At 38.5% G+C, this 20,830-nt stretch overlaps 1 protein-coding gene across 1 annotated transcript in view; it reads left to right on the forward strand.

The window, feature by feature from the left end:
• The first annotated feature begins 5,202 nt into the window (after positions 1 to 5,202).
• Positions 5,203 to 20,830, forward strand: part of pdzd8 (PDZ domain containing 8) — a 70,457-nt gene continuing 54,829 nt past the window's right edge. Inside the window, exon 1 of the mRNA XM_041789582.1 lies at positions 5,203 to 6,179. Coding sequence (XP_041645516.1) covers positions 5,305 to 6,179 — 875 coding nt within the window. The 5' untranslated portion in view covers positions 5,203 to 5,304. The remainder of the gene's footprint in view (positions 6,180 to 20,830) is intronic.

Raw genomic sequence — 20,830 nt, forward strand, 5'->3', positions numbered from 1 at the left:
GGAAAACATAGATAAAATAGTCAAGCTCAAGCTTCATGTTCTAATGCGGGCCGTTTAAGAATTTGCTGTGGGCCAATTAAAGATGCACCACCTTTGGCCTGTGGGCCAGAGTTTGGACACCCCTGGCCCATTTGCTTCATATTTTCTTGCACGCACACATCTGAAAATGACTACACAACCCCACTTTTAGGTCCCACCTGTTGACAACTCAGGCCTTAAACAACTAAAGACCAATGAGCTTCATTCACCAACCACTCTTAGGAAAAGAAATGTTCTTAAAACCCTCTTTGCACCTATTAAGGAGATTCTGACACTCAAAGTTTTCTTATCTGTGATTTGTTTTTAGCTGAGAACAAACTCTAAGAACACTGACAAACATCTGAGTGCTGATATGACGGGATAAAATGTTTGATTTGGCACTCATCAGCACTCTGATGTGGTAGATTTAGAATGACACAATAGAATTTAATTCTAAATCTATTTTATTTCATTTTTTAAGCAATTTTACACTTTTATTGTATACAGTGCTTAACAAATTTATTAGACCACCACCTAAAGTAAGGTTTATGCCACAGCTGCCCTAAACTGACAGCACTGGTAATTACCAAAATCATTTTTTTATGTTTCTGCAATGGTTAATACACCAATATGTAGAAGCTCTTTAACTAAAATGATATTTTTAATACTAAAATATAATCATTGTTGTTATCCATGAATTTTTAAATTTACTGATTTACAAAAAACTGAAAAAAATAGTAAAACATGTTATTATTTCTTGATTAATATGTCAAATTATAGTTATTTACTTGGATTCCTTAACAGAAAATGAGTTTTAGTGGTTGAATGTTATGCTTGATTCATTTCTGACTTCTCAGAGAAGCCCAGTGAGCCGGCTCAAATTTGGGTGAATTCAGTTTGAAATCCCTCATTCCTATTCAAAATGGTAAAACGTGGAGAGCATTTCATGATGCTGGATGGTCTCTGAGACAAAAATGACAGGTGGTCTGATAAATTTGTTATATATATATATATATATATATATATGCACAAATGCATGACTTAAATATGGCCACGGATTAATTTAAACACGCAATGTTTGATCTTAGCTGCAAATTGAAAAAATCGTGTATGTAATAATTTAGCACATGTGTAGGTTTATGATGAGACACTTGTTTAAAACAATACAAACTGAACTTCACACAGATATATATGCATCAGCAGGTATAAATGAGTTTAAATGATATTCATTTTAAAGCATCAGGCTTTAGAATAAAGGTACATGTTAATCAGATCACGCTCATCTGAACATCCTTTTCTGATTACAGTAGGATATAGAAAATTTTGGATGAAAACACCAACTCAGCCTGTGATTTAATCCAATAAATGTGTTTAAAGCATGTCGTTAATATCCCAATAAATGTGTTTAAAGCATGTCGTTAATATCCCAATAAATGTGTTTAAAGCTTGTCGTTAATATCCCTTACTGATGCTGAAATAGAAGTTAATCTTCCTCTGTTAGTGTCATTTGGAGCAGAACTACATCCACTTTAGAGCTATTGTGATTGTTTCTACAGGTTATTTTATTTGGGCGTTACTGATCTCTTGCTTCCTCCTGTGTGCCTTCTGTGTTTGCACTCTGCCCTGCAGTCTCATGCCCTTATATGGGCATAAAGGGGGAAATTCTCTCTGCTAATAATGAGAAATGTTTATGTGCCTCTAGCATACAAGCACTCAGCATTCATCAACTTAACAGGAGAGAAAAATTCAGCAGTTTAAGAACGTGTCGTGAATCCCACAGACTGTAGGTTTCTCTTTGACCTGTAGGTGATGATGCAGGCGTGTTGGGCCCCCAGGTCATCGGTAAATGAGCTCTCTTCAGCAAGACTTACTGGCTGAACAGTAAGTTTAATGCACGTGACCAGGACGTCAGTTTTACAAATGGAAAGGCATAAGAGAAAGGTTTGCATCTTCACAGAAGCTACACTTTACAGCTAAAATATAATGCCTGTATTTGAAATGGTCAGCATTGAGGTAAAAATACATTAATTCAATTATCACAGCCTAAATTCAGGATGAGTCATGTGGATGGGCCCCTAAACTCAGCCCTGCTGAGTGACCTTGGAAGGATGCGCTGACAAACTGAGCATCACAGGTGTCGTTTGTCCCTGACGAGGTGTGAGGTGACACAGGTAGGCTGACCTGGGATACTAGATCTGAACAGAGCCTTGGGTTTGGCTCGTTACAGATCAGCTGAATAAGACATTAAGAGAACGTTTACACGACAGGCTGAAGGTTTTTACCATGAAACTTTTATTTGGAACAAAAACAACCTGTGGAGTGCAAGATGTTTGTTTTTACCTTCTCCTCTGTCTTTGTAGATTAGTGTTAGTTAATACTGAGCTCTGCCCTAAACAGTCATAATAACCCAGGCTCATACACATACATTTATACGTGATAGATAAATGGTGTAAATTTACCGAATCATATACATGACATTGTTAATGAAATCTCTTCATTTTATGGGTTGAAATCACAAACATTTTCGATCTCTCCTACATCTTTTATAAACATGCTGCCGTTGCTTTTCACTTTATCTTAAAGGTTTGATTTTACCTGAACACCCTGGTTAGAGATCTATTTTCTCATGTTGTCACAGCTGACGATGAAAGATCATATTTTACTGTTCAACTCCTCAGTATTTACTCAGTAATTTAAACTCTAAATTAAATGATTTTTACCTGAGTAGATTTATTGTCCATAAGTTATTCTTTTGCTTTGGTAAATTTTAGCCAAAGTAAAACTACTTTTACTTGATCTGAATAGTCCTGCATGCTTTCCACGTTTGCAGCTGAGAATTACTGATTTAACCTCCTGAGACCTGAGCTTGAGTTTGGAATTAACTTAATCAGTAGGACCTGATAAGTATAAAAGCTCAGCCTTGTCTTTGGACCATGTCCAAAAATCTGCTGAAGGTTTTGTTTCTGCAGATTTTTGGAGCACTGGATGGCTTTGTATGAGTCAGCCACACGGTCAGTTGTTGGTAAGACAGAATGTAAGAAATGTTATCAGTCATCAAGTGAGTGATAGTGGCGTCATTTCAGTGATGGACCACGAGGGCTTGTTCAGGTCAAGCATAAAATAGCTCAATAAAAAGTTTGTAATTTCTTTGAAATTTTCCTTCCTAAAATTCACACAGATTCCTGTAAATTTTAAAGATATTCACTCAAATTTCTGTGGAAGTTCTTAAGTAAAAGAATCAGATAAATAAACCCACAAAGTTATTCAAATATCCCGTAATGTTTCAGGAAAATTTTATTTTAAAACCAAAACATTCCATAAAAAAAAAACAAAAAACCACAACAAAAAAACTCCAAAACAAACCCAAAACTCCTCATGAATTCCTGAACATTTTCAAGCAAATTCCCAAAATTTTCAAAGCAAATCCCTCTTTAAAATATTTATATTTTTTTCTGAAAATTACATTCAAATGATGCTAAAACATCAAAACAAAATTCTCTTAAATTTCCATGAAAATTCCATAGAATTTCAAAGGACTACCGTGCTCTGAATTCCTAATCAAATTCCCCAAAATTTACAAATACATTTGTGTTTGTGTAAATAAAAAAAAAATCAAAACAAATTGTGTTAAGAAAATTCAATTCCAGTTAAAGAACCCCCAAATACGTTTCCCAAATTTCCATGAAAATGCATACAAATCTCCAAACACATTCCCCTAACATCCAAAAAATATTCCAAATATCCATGAAAACAAATAAATGTTCAAAGCAAATTCCACCCCTACACTTCCAATGAAATTCTCCGAAATATTCAAATGAATGAACACCGCCAAATTTCAAAGCGAGCAAATTGCCCTCAAAAGTTCAAATCAATTTCCCTGAAAAAATCCAAACAAATTTTCATAAAATTAAAAATAACAATTTCAGTCAAACTCCCCCAAAAACTTTCAGTGAAACTCTCCAAAATATAAAAACATTTCCCCAAAATTTTGAATATGGAAATGCTTAAAAATTTCCTAACAAATTTCGATTAAAATTCCTGAAAGTTTCAGAGCAAATTATACAAATATTTCAAGCAAATTATTTCAACTTTGATGGACATTCTTGACAGTTATCTTAAACACTCCTATAGAGATTATCACCATGTTGTTGTAAAGCTGAATTAAAATTTCCTTGTGTGTACATAAAGGGAATTATAACAACATAAAGGGAAGAAATCAGTAGAGGTGGAAAAGAAGTACCAGACTATCTTTTAAAGTAAAGTAAGATTAGTTTAGTTGAAATTTACTTAAATATAAGTTAAAGTAGTGCTTTATAAATCTACGTAAGTATGTAAAAAGGAGATTTATTACTCAAAGTACTTAGAAGCATCTCTTGGCTACTAAACAGGCTTCAGCAATGAAATAAGATCATTAAAACAACAATAGAATATGAGTCTCTAACATGGTTGTTTAGTACAAGGTGTGACTTAACTGTAAGTAAAATGTATATAATACTGAGCCAAAGCCAAACTGGACAGATTTGTGTTGTTAACAGAGAGCTTGGACCCCCAGGATTTGGCTTTTAATGTTAAGTTTTTCTTGGTACTTGATGTTTTTTTTTTTTTTTGTAGTTTAAAATACTTAGTCAGAATGAGTTATTTTGAAAAATAAAAGTTCACAAAAAGGCTGCTTGATTACAGTAATTTGAGTAAGTATAATTTGTTACTTTCCACTCTGGAAATCAGGCTTTCCAAGTAAACAGATATAAAAATGTTGAAAGTAAATCCTTGACAGCTCTTCTTCAAAAAGCCTGATTATTTAAAATCTCTTGTGTTTCTTCCATGAAGGTCTCTGTCAGGGTTTACAAATGTTAAATTGATCCAGTGGCTCCAAATTCAGTTAGGCTACTTTAAGATAAAATTCAACAGTAGGCGGCTATTAGATTAATTTAATCCCAGTCTGATTTAGCCAATAACAGGATGGTTTGTGTTCAAAGTTGGTCTGCAGCCTCTCAAACGGAAGATACATCCTGCTGGAGACTGGACTCAAAGGTCAACTCAAACAGGTTTAACTCGTGGGTAGGTAGAAAATCCCACATACCTTGAATGCATCAAAGATGCACTGTCTCTCTACGTCATGACGCAGAGCTACGCATTCCCTTTGTCCAATCAGGTGAAGAGCCTGAAGCTCAGGAAAGAAGCAGATGATATGGCAGCTTTGAGAGCGACCAGGTGGAACTTGTTTTGTTCACACGGTTAGATGAGAGATTATGAAGAGACGCTGAGGACACACGGCAGCTGGGAGAAATGATTTACTTAATTTTGATCTCGGCTTTCTCCGGAGCAGTCCTAACGCTGCTCCTACAGTTCTTACTGATCTACCGGAGGAGCCCTGAGCCCGTAGGCAGGACAGTGCAGTATGTCAAAGTAGTGCCTGATAACGCATTGAAGGATTACTTTAATACCCAACATGCCGAACCAGGCCAGCAGCAGCAGGACAGCTCAGCATCTGCTGCATGGAAGCAGACCGAGGCCGCCTCGACACGGCAGCAGGAAGCGGCTGTCAGCGGCGGCAGCCCCAAACAACAGCCGCCGCCACCGCCTTCTCACGGCGAGCTCGTACCTGAAACGTGTAATTTCCTAAACGCGATCTTTCTCTTCCTATTCAGGGAGCTCCGTGACACCCCGGTGGTCAGACACTGGCTCACCAAGAAGATCAAGGTGGAGTTTGAGGAGCTGCTGCAGACCAAGACGGCAGGTCGGCTCCTGGAGGGACTCAGCCTCAGAGACATCTCCCTCGGTAATTCTCTGCCGGTCTTTAAAACCGTCAAACTCATGAAGCCAGTCCACCTGAACGAGGACGGCATGCCCGAGGAGCTCAACTTTGAGGTGGACCTCGAGTACAATGGCGGCTTCCACCTCGCCATCGACGTCGACCTGGTGTTTGGGAAGTCAGCCTACCTGTTCGTGAAGATGAGGAGGGTAGTAGGGAGGCTACGGCTGCAGTTCACGCGCATGCCCTTCTCCCACTGGTCCTTCTCCTTCCTCGAGGACCCGCTGGTGGATTTTGAGGCCAAGTCCCAGTTTGAGGGAAGGCCCCTGCCTCAGCTCACCTCCATCATTGTGAACCAGTTAAAGAGGGTCATCAAGAAGAAGCACACTTTACCCAACTACAAGATCAGGTAGGATGGAGAAAAATCACTGTTTACCTCATCAACACACAAACTAAACTAAACTAACTGAACCTTTACCCAACTACAAGATCAGGTAGGATGGAGAAACTCACTGTTTACCTCATCAACACACAAACTAAACTAACTGAACCTTTACCCAACTACAAGATCAGGTAGGATGGAGAAACTCACTGTTTACCTCATCAACACACAAACTAAACTAAACTAACTAAACCTTTACCCAACTACAAGATCAGGTAGGATGGAGAAACTCACTGTTTACCTTATCAACACACAAACTAAACTAACTGAACCTTTACCCAACTACAAGATCAGGTAGGATGGAGAAACTCACTGTTTACCTCATCAACACACAAACTAAACTAAACTAACTAAACCTTTACCCAACTACAAGATCAGGTAGGATGGAGAAACTCACTGTTTACCTCATCAACACACAAACTAAACTAAACTAACTAAACCTTTACCCAACTACAAGATCAGGTAGGATGGAGAAACTCACTGTTTACCTCATCAACAAACAAACTTAACTAACTGAACCTTTACCCAACTACAAGATCAGGCAGGATGGAGAAAAATCACTGCCTCATTAACCCACTAACTAAACTATGACATTCCTTTACCGATCTACAAGATCAGGTAGGATAAGTAAAAAAATAATCACTGTTTATCTCAACAGCCAACTAACAAAACCAGTGGTGAGCAACTGGCGACCCTCCTCCACATTTGTTGTGGCCTCCAAGTCAATTTTGGATTTAAAGATGTTGTAAACATGAATGAAAAACAATGACGAAATCTGCCATTAAAACATAAAAAACTAAAAAAATTCCGTTATCTTTGATACTTTCAAAGGTTTGGTTCTTTGCAGGAAATCAGCTGTAATCAGGTGAAATTGTTGCTGAAAAAATGTTGTATGCACCTTTAAATGCCTGTGTTAAAAGAATGGATATGGAGGATTTTTTTTTTTTGCATTACAAAATCAGTTTAATTTAGTCTAAAAACAGTGATTGGCTGATTTAATTAAGCTTTATTTTTTGTATTTGCCTGGTAAATGCTTTATATTTGTTCCTTATATTTATACGTAATTGCAGTTGTGATACTGAGAGTATCTCGTAGTTTGTAACAATTCAACCCTTTGGCAGTGCGCATAAATTGAAAGTGGCCCTCTAAGTAACCAAAGTTACCTATCTGTGACCATAAAGCAAACTTTACCTAAGTACAAAACCAGGTAGTATAAAGAAAAACATCAACCAACTGACCTAACCTTACTACAGCAGGATATAACTTTATCCAAAGACAAAGTCTGATAGGATTAACAAAGACAAGGTTAACCTCATCAACATCAACTGATAATTATCATTGTAAAAAGCTTCTATGCACCACATGCATTGGCTCTAACACTGCATCCGATTGGACTTGACACACTTTTTGGGACTTACTGATGTTGTTGCACCCTGTCTAGATCTTTGCTTGTGTTGTGCTTACTCTCAGATGTATGTGACTTGGGACCAAAGCATCCTGCTGAATCCCTGGTTCCTAACCTGGAGTCCAGGACCCCTCCAGTAGGGGTGCTAAAGATGTCAGGGGAAGCGAGGCTTCATTTGTTCTGAGGCTGCCAAATTAGATTTGCAAATACTGATTAAAACCATGATAAAGGAGTTATTAGGTAGTTTATGCACAGGCTTTTTGAGAAGAAAAGCACATATGGCCATTTTTTAGGGTTTTATCAGTAAAAGAATTAAAATCTATGTTGATTTTTGACGGGATGTGTCAGTTTTTCTTCACTCTTGGGTCCTGTCTGTGGGGGCTCCGCTTTTCTTAGGTGCATGTAGGGGGGGCGTCAAGGAAAAGTGGATGGGAAACACTGTACTAAATGACATTGTAACACTGTGACTACACCAGGATATACCTTTATCCAACTACAAAACCAGGAAGGATAGAGAAAGACGAGGTTAACCTCATCAGCCACTGTGGGTTGAACCAACTAAAGCAGGATATAACTTTACCCAGGAGAACCTTGACAAGATTAAAAGTTAAACAACCAAAGAGGGATAGAGCTGGACACTTGGATAGATTCTCATTCTGTAGTAAGACATTTTACCCATGCATCGGAGAAAATTTGAATATCTTGGGAAAGTTTCCCGGGCTGCACGGCAGTGTATGTTGGCGCCATTGCCTCACAGCGAGAAGGTTCCTGGTTCCCCCCGGTCATGGCCTTTTCTGGCTTCCTCCCACCACCAACGACATGCTCGTTAGGTTATTTGGTGATTCTTAATTGGCTGTGGGTGCAGGGTGTACACTGCCCCTCCCTCAGCTGGGATAGGCTTCAGCCCCCCGCAAAGTTGAAGTGGTAGCACGATGTGCTTCATGACTAACATCACACATCCTACAGTGTGACTACTGTGCATGAGCACATGGAAATGAAAAGAAAAGATCATTGAGCCCTACCAGCGATGAACTGATCCAACTTTCTACGTTTTCTGGACTTTGGGTACATGCCGATGCTGATTGGATCCTGGTGTTAATGGATGAGCTTAATTCCTCTCTGTTAGAGTAAGACTGGGAGTCTGGTTTGTCTTATGTTGTGTTTTGTGTGCAAAGCGGCTGCAGCTGTGAATCCTTTGTTGTCTGTCTTTTTCATGTAGCTAACATGTAAGCTCAGTCCTGTCACACTGGCACTGTTTTTATGAAACAAAGAGGCTCCCACCATCAGAATGAAATATCCCACTCAGTGAGTCAGAGGTTTTTAGATTTCCTCTCTCCTACTTGCAGCTGCAGCTCTTTTTTTTTTTAAATATCACTTTAGCTTTTAGTATCATGAATCATAAATGTCGACTTCATGTCTGTACTAAGACCAAATTCAGAGGATCTCTGAAAAGAGTTGATAAATAATCAGAGAAATAAGCATAGATGGTTTAAAGTGTCACTAAGATATCAGGTTTTTGGGTATAAATTGACCACCCTTCGTATCGTGTCTCATCCTTAGAAGACTTCATGCCAGAAAAAAGGTTTTAGTGAACTTTTTAGCTGCAGCAGCTCAATTTGATTCATTCAATCTGTAATAATAATCAACTTTATTTGTGTGCATTACTAGGAACAAAGTGCTTCTTATTTATAAAGACACAATCATCTCAATGAGGGTAATAAGAATTGCATTTAAAGAAGTTCTAAATAAAATGCACAACAGAGGATGGGGAAAAACTTGTGCAGAGAGTAAAGTTTCTGTCATTATCAGTTAAATCACATGGACATCCAATCTTAAGCAGATTGTCTGAAGTGAATGCAGCATGATGCATGCCTGCAGATATTTGACTGGAGAATGGAGCTGTTTGTGAGCCAGCGTCATTGTAGACAACCCCTGTTTTTGTTATAGTCCTAGATTAGGTTGTGACCTCCAAATGTTCTCCCAGTAGAGATTTGACTGTAGTGATGGCATTAAACTGAGCAATTATTAAAATTTGGATTAAATCTTAATATGGTCTACTGTAAATTTCAAATTACAGACCTGAAATGTGTCAAAATACCAACGGAATGTCACTTTTTTCAGCAATTTTTGCTCTACACATTATGCAAAGTTTGAAGTGTCAGTTTTGTAGAATAGTTTGCAAAGGATGCTTCTTTCCTTGGTTTTGTGTTTTTTTTTTTATCAAAACGAGAATGACATAAAAACGATCATTTCCTTCAATACAATAATTAAACCTTTGTCATGTAGAAGACACAAGTTTCTATGGTATCAGCCTAATTTGAAGAAATGCATGGTTTATTTGCATTTTGACCAAAGTATTATTATTTGTGGAGCATGTTACCATGGATACTGTCAGCTGTTGATGACGACAATACACGCCATATAATCTGCACCATATATTAAAAGTCACATATTTTACCCCTTTAAGACAAGCTTATATTGGTCTCAGAGGTCCCCAAAACATCCCTGTGAAATTTGTTGCTGAAAAAAACACTCCATTGTTTGATTTCTGCATCTAAAAGCCCCTCTGTTTCAGCCCTGCTCAGGACGAGCCGTTTCTGTGTCTCTGCTTTAAATGTTAATGAGCTGTCTGACTCCGCCCCTCTCCGTAAATGGATCCTTCTCTTATCTGGCAGCTGAGAGGAGGATCAGGAGAGGAGGGCGGAGCTTTTTCCAAATGGGTAGTGCCAACCCAACCTGGAGGTGGGGCTAACTCCCTACATGACATCATGAGGGGAAAATCTGAGAATGGCTTGTTTCAGCACACAAGATTTCCAAAAGGTGGAGAAAGAGAGTGGGGGTGGGGGTAGGGGTGGATTTTTTTGATTCTTGGGGGGGATGGTTGACAGGCACATATTTTTTCTAGAAAATCCTGAAAAAGTGTATTTTGCATATTATGTGACCTTTAACACTATTAATTCATACCATAGAGTGTGTTACAGGTCAGGTCAGGTCAGATATGGGAGCATTATGCTGGTTCAGCACTTTGCCACATCAACCTTGGCTCTGTACTGCTCCGGCCTCCTGATGGCCATCGTCCAGGCCTGCTCCAGGCCCATGTCCCCGTCTCTCCAGGTGATACCTCTGCTTTGCACAAAGCCATCCTCAAGGTCTGGTTGAACCCACTGGGGTCCTGGGCACCCAGTATGCAGTAAGCTGGATCTGGCTCAGGAAAGCGAGCCAGGTGTGCATAAAAGATCAGCTGCTGCTTTTGTGTGCAGCAGCTGATCTTTCCCATTCCTGCCCTCCTGAGAGTGTCAGTATTAGACACACAGTCTAACAGTGACACCCAAAGATGTACCGAAGAGAAGTTGCCATTAAGGAGGTCTGCCAGTGACTCTGGCCATCAGTCAACATCCGTAACTAAGTTTTTATCCACGTGCTCAGATACCATGAATGCCACACCATCTCTCCCAGTGAATCTGTTAGGGCAGAATGATTTAGGAAAACAATAGAATTGCAATTTTTTCCCCCCAATATTGCTATTGTGATTTAATATGCAATTTTTTCTGAAGTTCCTCATCTTATGTTACTTTGAACAAACACAAGCAATAAATCTCTCTCTGCTATAAACAACATAATATTAGATTAAATATGGGCTAAAAACTTTGAAAAATCAACGTCTTGTGCTGATTTTGACTTGTATTGCAAATCGGATATGAATTTTTGTATTGAAGGGAGTAGTAATTTTTATATCATTCTTATAGTCAAGAAGAAAAAATGTACAAAAATGAGTAAAATAGGATTTTTTGTTTCTATCATAAAAAAATGACACTTGATTGCATGACATGTAATGTATTTCATCTCTGCTGCAAAAAAAGTTGTTAACTGGTATTTTGCTACAGATTTCAGGTTAAAGAAATATTGCACCTCCTGCTATTTGAAAATTGCAACAGACCATATTTTGATTTAATCTAATTTATGAATAATTAGAACTTATCACCCCATGTGCAAGGCCAAGCCAAAGGTTGAACTCGGTCTCACTGTTAGAAGATCAGTTATTATTATAGGGCTGAATGATAACAGGAAAAAATAACTTCGCAATAGTTTTTCTGTATGATATGTGACTATTTTTTACCTCCACCACGGAGGTTATGTGATCAGGTGGGTTTGTATGTTTGTTTGTATGTTTGTTAGCAACATAACTCAAAAAGTCATGGATGGATTTTCATGAAATTCTCAGGAAATATCAGAAATGGCATAAGGAAGAACTGATTAGATTTTGGGACTGATCTGGATCACCGTCTGGATCCAGGAGTTTTTTAAAGGATTCTTCACTATTTGGAGAAAGGGCTAATGGTGGAGGTCTGTGCTGTTACCACTTAACACCAGGAGATGGCGGACATGAGTAACTTTTTTTTTAACAATGTTTTGGAGTTTATAGAGTTTGAAAGATGCACGCCCAGTCGAGGAGACGAGTCGGAGCGTAACAGAGAGAAAGACAGTGAATTGTAGCTCACAATGCTTGGAGGAATAGAGGAATATTCACCCTCTGCCATGACTTCCACATGTAGCAAAGCCAATGCTTTGTCTCACCGTGTCTCCACCCCACCGGGAGGGAGTAAACAGCGAATTAGATTTTGGGAGTGATCCGGATCACTGTCTGGATCCAGGAGTGTTTTTAAAGGATCCTTCACTATTGGGAGATAGGGCTGATGGCAGAGGTCTGCACTCTTAGTGCTTTTCTAGTTTATATAGAAAAGGAAACTTTAGCAGATAAATGCAGCGGATTTTATGTTTATTTTTTATTTTTTTTTTCAATTAAACAGTTTTATTTTCTCTTATTTAGATCTTAAAACCTTGTCAAATGTCAACCCCTTTATACTGTAGTCTCAGACTCTGACAGATACATGGAGGTTATATTAAAACAACACAATCAGCCCTGGAACTGTGAGTTGTAACTAAATGTAGTACACCGTCTTCATCTGCCGCCATTAACACACACCACAGCACCACCTATAGCTGAAACAGAAACAGCTTAAGGCATGTGCCTTTTTAAAATGTATTTGGAAAGTCTTAAATGCGCAACTGTGAGGTCATGGCTGGTCCATTTAACTGTTTATCTGCATAAAATCAGTCAGGAACAATCCTCTTAAATAACCATTTTATTGCAAAATGGATATTCAGTTTTACTTGGTGGAGAACGCTCTGCTCAAAAGATGCTCCCTAGCATAGCTAGCTGGCTGAAATGAATTAGTAAATTTCAGCATATCCAGTATCGTCAAAAATCCAACACCTTGCATTAATGAGCAGTTGGTAGCAGTCCTGCTGATCAGATGCACTCACTGAAGCTCTGCCTTGATTAAGCATCTTCCTGAAGCGTCCTGCTGGTTGATGGCAGCATCATCACCTGTAGCCTCAACGTTTTAACATGCAGTAGTCACACAGGCTCTGCTTACAGAACTCACTTCTTTGACTGATGATGGTGATAATAGTTTAGTCATAAAAACACGACGCACATGCTTTATTATTTCAATGTATTAAAGCAGGGACGACAAACAATCACAGCAGGGGCTGGATTCTGGATTCAGGTCTAACCTGAGGGCCTAACAGGGTCACATTTAACCATAGACTGTCAACTTTGTTTCACTGGTAATAAAATATGGGGGGAAAAAAACAGCACAGATGATAAATGATTTTGACATTTAAAAAGTTAAAAAGAAAAGTTTAGAGGCTCACAATCTGAGAAAAGTAAATTTATTAGTTCAAAAAGGTCATAACATGGAATTGAAATTGAAAAATAAGGTTTTTTAAAGGCAAATATATTAGAAGTCAAATCGTGAGTTAAAAGGTCGAAATATGAAATAAATGATTTAATCATGAAATTAAAGGTCAAAATATGATTCAGATTTTTAAATTGTGAGTCTAAAAGGTCAAACTATTGGATTATGAAGTCAAAGTTTGGAGTTGAAAATACAAAATAATTGGTTAAAAAGTCAAAATATCACTTAACAATTAAAAATATGAATCTTAAAGCTCAAAATAATATAAGAGAAGGAAAAATTATGAGTTGAAATGCTCAAAGTATAAAATTAAAAGTCAAAATCCTAAGTTTGAATGCTAATTGTGAGACGCTAAATTGAAAATGTGAAATTAAAACACTAATTTCTTTTCCCACGTTACTGACTTCTTATCTAAATGTTTTTACTCTGACCTAACAAAGATTTCTTAAACCATCAAGGATAAGTTTACATTTTTGTACTTGAGGAAATCTGCAGACCTCAGACTGATGGGCCAGTTATAACAGAAATATGAGATGATTTTGCGGGCCGGATTTAACTGTTCCACAGGCCAGATTTGAGTTTGACACCTGTGTATTAAAGGAACAGCAATGGATTGTGGGATGTGTAGTAGAAAAGATCATGAACCCAGTCTTGTGCCTTTGTCTTTTTTTGATCCTGTTTTGAACCAAATGTTTTAGAATCACAATTATTCAGATGGCTTATTTCCAGGATTTAACACATTGATATGGATTTTCTGTCAAAGGAAGATTTGAATGGGAAATTTAATCCAGAAACTAAGAGGTCAGCACATCCTTGCATGCAGTTTTATTTGGGCACAGTGGACGTGTTTGGACTCGTGGTCTTCTTCAGTGTTATGAGGAAGAGCATTTAAGCGTTATTGGACGTATTTCTGGTACTGGTATTAGAATTGAGAGAACTGTAGTTCACAACGCTGAAGAAGACCATGATCTGAAATGCATCTGTTGTGACCATTGCCTGAAATAAAACTGCTTAAAAGGACATTTTAATTTCACTTCCAGAGCCAGAGTGGCTGAAAAAGTGGGTGATCACTATTTGGCTGTAGTGTGAAGGTCTAACTCCCTTTAACTGGTGTATAAACCATTGTTTCTGCTCTATAATTGATGTGCTTCTGTGAGTGTTTACTGTTGACATCCAACAAACTTTGAGTTAGAGCATTTAGCATTTTCATCTACAAAACAACAAAACAAAAAAAGTTATGTAATTTGCCCTCTGCAGACCACAGAGCCTGTTTTTTCATCTTCCACATGCCTTCTAGCAAATGAGTCCAGATGTCATAAGGAGTTTTTCAAACAGTAGCTCCTCTCTTCTTCACTCTTCCTACACAAAGCCAGCTCTGGTGATGGCGAGGCACCGGGACAACAGTTGCTATAAGCATCCTTTCAGGCATTATAGCCGTGGGTCCCTGCAGCGCTTTAAGGCCACAGGCTCGCCTCATTGGTGCTCCGCTCACATAGTCTGTGTTTCAGCAAGGCTGGTGCAGATTTAACACGGTGCTCTCCCCCTCTTCTTGTTCTGTTTTGTCTTTTTTGTAATGACTGACCTCGCTACAGGGAAATTAAAGGCTAGTCACAGTTTTAGGGTTAAAGATGCACTGATAGTGTTGGGGTTGATTCCAAATGTTCTTTTCATTTCTTCTGTTGGTGTGAGACACCCAGAATGCCAGCATTTTTTCTGATGCTTGACCATGAAATCAGATGAGAGTTTTTCCAACAGCTGACTCAGTCTGCCCAGTAAAACAGTCTCCTATTTGAGTCAGTGTTTCAGAGGACCAGATGCCAGCAAAAAACTGATTGCACACAACAGATAAACAGGGATGCATGTTGGGGTGCATGATAGGACTCAACAAAACTGAAGTTACTCTGTCATAATATTATATATGGACTGAGGCAACTTATATGAAGCTGCAGCACACTGGTCAACAGCTATCCTATTGAAATAAAAGCAAAACCCACCACCCAAAATGATCTAATATATACTACGTTTCACATTATTATGCAAATTGGATTTTAGTGTCATAAACATTCATTTTTTTGTTTTTCAATCAAACTCATGGATGGTATTGTGTCTCAGGGCTCTTTGGAAAACTGAAATCAATCTCAGACACCTGTGATAATTAGTTTGCCAGGTGAGCCCAAGAAAAATATCATTTTCATAATAATTTACATATATATGTCCATGTGAACATAAATGCGCTATGTGCACAGCTGGAGCTGTTTCCAAACTACCAGGACTTTAGTCCAATAAAACATTTAGCAATACAGTAGGGCTGAACGATTTTCAAAAATAATCTTATTAGAATTTTTTTCCCCAATATTACAATTGTGATCTAATATGCGATTATTCTTAGGTTCCTCATCTTATGTTTTTCAACAAAATCAAGCAATAAATCATTCCATATTATAGCCTACATCCAGCCAGGACACTCATCATACATTTAATAATTTGATTGCAAAATGAATCAACATTTTTACTCGGCAGAGAATGCTCTTCTTAAAAAAAATGCAAAAACCCCCTGGGTTAGTAAAGCAGTATGCTTAGACTTTGCAGGAAACACATGGCTAGAAATCCCCATATAGATACATACATTTATGATGATGTGTATCAAAAACAATGAAATTATTCAGAAGCAGTCAATCCATAGTAGCATGAATCTGAATATGAGGATGCAACAAGCTTTATGCTATAAAGGAGGCAGCTGGGTTGGAGGAGGTAAAACTGGCTGTCAGCTTGGGCGCGCCGGTAGTTGAGTGGTTAAGGCGCCTACCTACGTGGGCGGCCTGGGTTCGAATCCGGCCATTTCCCGCATGTTTCTCCCCACTCTCGTCCCTGTTTCTGAGTCTATCCACTGTCCTCCTCTATCTAATAAAGGCAAAAGAGGCCCAAAAATAAATCTTAAACAAAACAAAACAAAACAAAACAAAGCAAAAAAAACTGTATCAGCTGATCACAACTTGGGGTGTGACATTCATGAACTAATGCAAAGCTTTATCAGTTTTGTATGTAATGAACTAATTATTTTTGTTCATATTGCAAATTTAATGTCATTTGCTTTAATGAAAGGCATTATAATTTTTCTGTCCCTCATTTTGATGAAGGAAAACATACATGAAACAGAAAAGGAGGATTTTTGTAAACCATTATTAAAAAATTTGACACTTGAACATTTGCATAATGTGCATAAATCTCTGCTGCTGAATCAATTTGATTTATTGAACTGGTATTTTGAGTTTAAGAAATATTGCAACTTGTGTGATTTGTAAATTGCAGCAGGCTATATTGCAGTTTAATCTAATTTGTGATTATTTGCCCAGCCCTACAATACAGCCTCCTCTGACGTCAGACGTATGGCTAATCACTCCGCTCTCTAAAGTTACTCCACTGACCAGTCCGTGCTACTGACAAGTGCTTCAGCCTGTTTCAGTCCAGTTTGCCACGCTAGACCCAGATCTTTCTGTTTCCACAGCTGATGTCCATCCAGTCTCACTCGTGTAGATGGGAAATCCTTCTTTCTTCAGAGATCTGGATCAGTGGCCAGGCTCATGTGGAGTGAATAACAAAAATGGAAAAAAGGAAACTGGCTCTTGAACAGATGCCAGCTCCTGTCGTTCATATGACAAGTCTTTGGAACAGGCTCTTTCATGAATGATGCGTCACTACTTGGTTCCAACAAGGTTAATTTGCTTTGTTTATTAGCATTTCCATTAAAAGCATGTTTACGACAAAATGAGGAAGAAAAGCTGTTTAAGGGGCTCAGCTACCCTCTAAGCGGAGTCCTAGACTCCTCTAGACTCTTGTCCCTTCATCTGTCTACATGTGTAGTAGGTCTGTAAGGGGAAGTCATTCATGATATAGATTACCTCCTCGCCAACTAGTAAGTTAACCATTGGTATTAAACACTTTTTGTAAAGTGTAGGGATCATAGCTATTGCTTGTGTAAATGTTCTTAAAGCTAAAGCCAGCAGGTCCACCTAGAGCAGGGGTCATCAAGCATATTTGTACAAGGGCCAAATTTAGTCTGTACAGAAACTCGGGGGGCCGGACTTTCAAATTCACAAAAAATTAAATAAATGTTTTGGTCTGATTGAAATATTATTGTAGTAGTTTTTGGATTTTCTTTCTAAACACAGGACATATTAGTCATTACCAGTGAGATCTATCCCTATTATCGATAATGCAGGATCCAGGCCTGACCACCTTATTGACTGGGCCCCTAAAAACCAAGAGAGTGGGCCCCTCCCAGTTGTCATTTAGCACCAGTATTAACCCATTTTTGACACTTGAACCCCTTTTTGATACTTTTTGCACCTTTCTGTCTCTTTAACCCAAGATTTGCAAGATTTTTGAACCACTTTTTCTGCACGTTGTATCCCCTTTGTGCCACTTTTCTTCTATTGTTGCCACCTTTTAACTTTTCATTACTTTTTTGCACTACTTTTTGTCATTTGAAACCAATTTTTGATAGCTTTTGCCCCTTTTTTTCCTCTTTTACAATTTGTTGCCACATTTTAACCTCTTTTCACAACTTTTTCTGTGAATTTTTGTCCCTTTGTGCCACTTCACAACCATTTTCATATTTATCACCCATTTTTGCTTCTCTGTAACCCCCTTTCACCTCTTTATCTGGTCATTTTTTGCAGCACTTCTGCCAACCTTAACCTTATTTTAAATATCTACTAATTATGACAGTAAATTTCTGTGAAACAGATCAAATGTTAAGTCATTCTAAAACTATTTCAATGTTAATTGTTTGTTGGATGGATTAAACAACTGCAGACATTCATAGCAAAAGGATACTCTTAAAACCACATCTTCTTTTCCTCCTTTTCTGAATTTTGTGATGTTTCGGGGGCCGGACATCAAGCTTTGGGGGGCCTGATATGGCCCCTAGGCTGCCAGTTGATGATCAGTGACCTAGAGCTTTAACGGGCCAACTTTATTCCCTTTCCATCGATTCCTAACCACTGTTCTTCACTTCCTGTTCCCCTATCTGATATTAATGCGTCATCAGGATCATTTGACTGTAAAAAACCTTTACTCAAGTCCATGTAAACATGCCCACTTTTTAGAAACTTTGTCAGGGAAAAAGAGAACAAACGCTCCTTCAGTCTGCAGGTCTAAAAATGTTGTACAGTTTTGACAGACTAAGAAAAACTGAACACTAATAGCACGTTGGCTCTCTGACTCTCTAGTTTTCCTTTTGCTGGAAATGTGAGATATTTAACATTGAAAAATGGGATAACAGCCCTGTAAACCCATCTAAATACAAAAGAAAAGTCTAAAAGGGGTAAATATGAACCCCGATTAAATGAGGATGTGAAAGAAGATGAAGGAAGTGAGAGCAGCAGAAAGAGAGGGAAAAAGCAGAAGTTGAAAGTGTGTAGAAGAGAGAGAGCGACAACAAAACGATGACTTGCATTTTCAGCTCCTTATTCTTTGGTGGCTTATCAAAAGAAAACATTTGAAAAGATAAAACTCAGCAGCACTGAGATAGCCAGAGCTGGCATGAGATGACGACAGTTCAGAGCGACACTGAGGCGTCTCGTAACCCAGAGCGTCTCATTTGGAGCTAAACTTTCTCCAGTCCCAGCTGTCCTCTGGAGAACAGTAGGGGCCTTCTCACCAGGCAGCATGGCAACAAGACGAATGACTGGAGTCTCAGCCGGAGCTGAGTGAGTCCCGCCCTTCGTCACCAGGGGAAAGACTGGCTCATTATGTTATTTCCTATCGCTTATCACAGCACAGTGAGCTGCCTTTCTCACTCGCTGTGGTTCAGCCCCTCTTTGTCCAGTTCACCTTGCAGTCTTCTAGTGAAAGCTTGGCAGATTTTCTCTGGCTGGGGATTTTATCTGAGCATGCAGAGGTCAAGAATGGCTCTGCAGAAATGAAATAGCAGCTATTTTTACACTCCATTTCTGCCAGAAAGTTTAAAACCTCAGCTTCATATCAAAACCACTAATTTGTGTCTGGATTTACTGTGGATGTGTGCATCCTGGTCCGCTGGTAGTCAGCACCAGAATTACTTACAGATACCATTATACTTAATATCCTATCAGGCTCACAATCCTGGTCTAATGCTCTTACTAAACTGTAACACCCTTGCCACTAGTAGCTGCTGAAGTCCCCGTTAATGACTCCCGCCATGCTGCTGTAATGTTCTTTAACCTGATGTAAACAACAGCAGAGTGACAGCATTGGTAGCATCACATAGGAACAGAACTGTTTAGCCCTGTTTGATCTAAAAAATGGGGATTACATTACATTACATATAAGCACTGAGTGAGTACCTCCAGCACAGGAATGTGGATGCTAACCTGCAGAAGGATCAAATTTCCACTATGCTAGCACTACTATGATTAGCTACATGCAAACTAGCCTTGCATTATTTACCAACTGCTGATAGACTGTTTTTATATTGGCATATTATGGATATAGTCCACATTCATCTGGGAAACATCCCATAATAAGCGTTTGGCAAAGACAGGACTTTTCCAAAAATTCTCAGAAGGTGATTGGATGAACGTTCTGTCAGTCACATTCATGACCGGCCAATCAGAGCTACAAGACAAAATGAATTTGTAGACATGACCAGCTCCAGGACTAACTTGAGTGCTACAGGCTGCTCTGCGATGGCTAAAATTTATGGCAAAGTCTATGCAAAACATCTCTGCTAAGAGAAGCTTTCAGTGTGGCTCTTTGCTCTTGTTTGATAAACAAATGTGGTCCAGGTCTGAGTAAACTTCCTCTTTTCTACAGCTACAGCTGAGCCCATAGCTACAGCGGTACCTAGGGTTGAACGATTTGCAGAAATAATCTAATTGCGATTTTTTTCCCCCAATGTTGCGATTGCAATTTAAAATGTGATTAGTCTTAAGTCAATCTTATGTATTTTTCGACAAATTCAATTCATAAATAATTCTGTAATCAAGACCATGTGCATTGAAAACAACAAAATTATTTCAGAAGCAATACGTAGTAGCATTTATCTGAATATGAGGGTGCAACCAGCTTAAAGCTATAAAGGAGGTGGCTGGGGTGGGGGAGGTGAGGCTGGCTACCGGCTGAGGTACGACTTTCATGAAGTAATGCGAGGCTTCATCGGTTTTATTTAGAATGAGCGAACTATTTTTGCTCATATTGCAAATGTGATGTCATTTGCTTTGTTGAGGACATTTTTATATCTATGTCACTCATTCTGATTAACTAAAACATACATAAAACACAAAAAGGAGGATTTTTGTAAACCATTATAAGAAAATGACGCTTGAATGTTTGCATAATAGGCATAAAATGTCAGCAAAAAATGATTTCTTCAACTGGTATTTTGACACATTTTAAGTTAAGGAAATATTGCAACTTCTGCTATTTGTAAATTGCAGAAGGCCATATTGCGATTGAATCTAATTTGCGAT

This window comes from Cheilinus undulatus, linkage group 6 (assembly GCF_018320785.1).
Source record: "Cheilinus undulatus linkage group 6, ASM1832078v1, whole genome shotgun sequence".
NCBI lineage: Eukaryota > Metazoa > Chordata > Actinopteri > Labriformes > Labridae > Cheilinus > Cheilinus undulatus.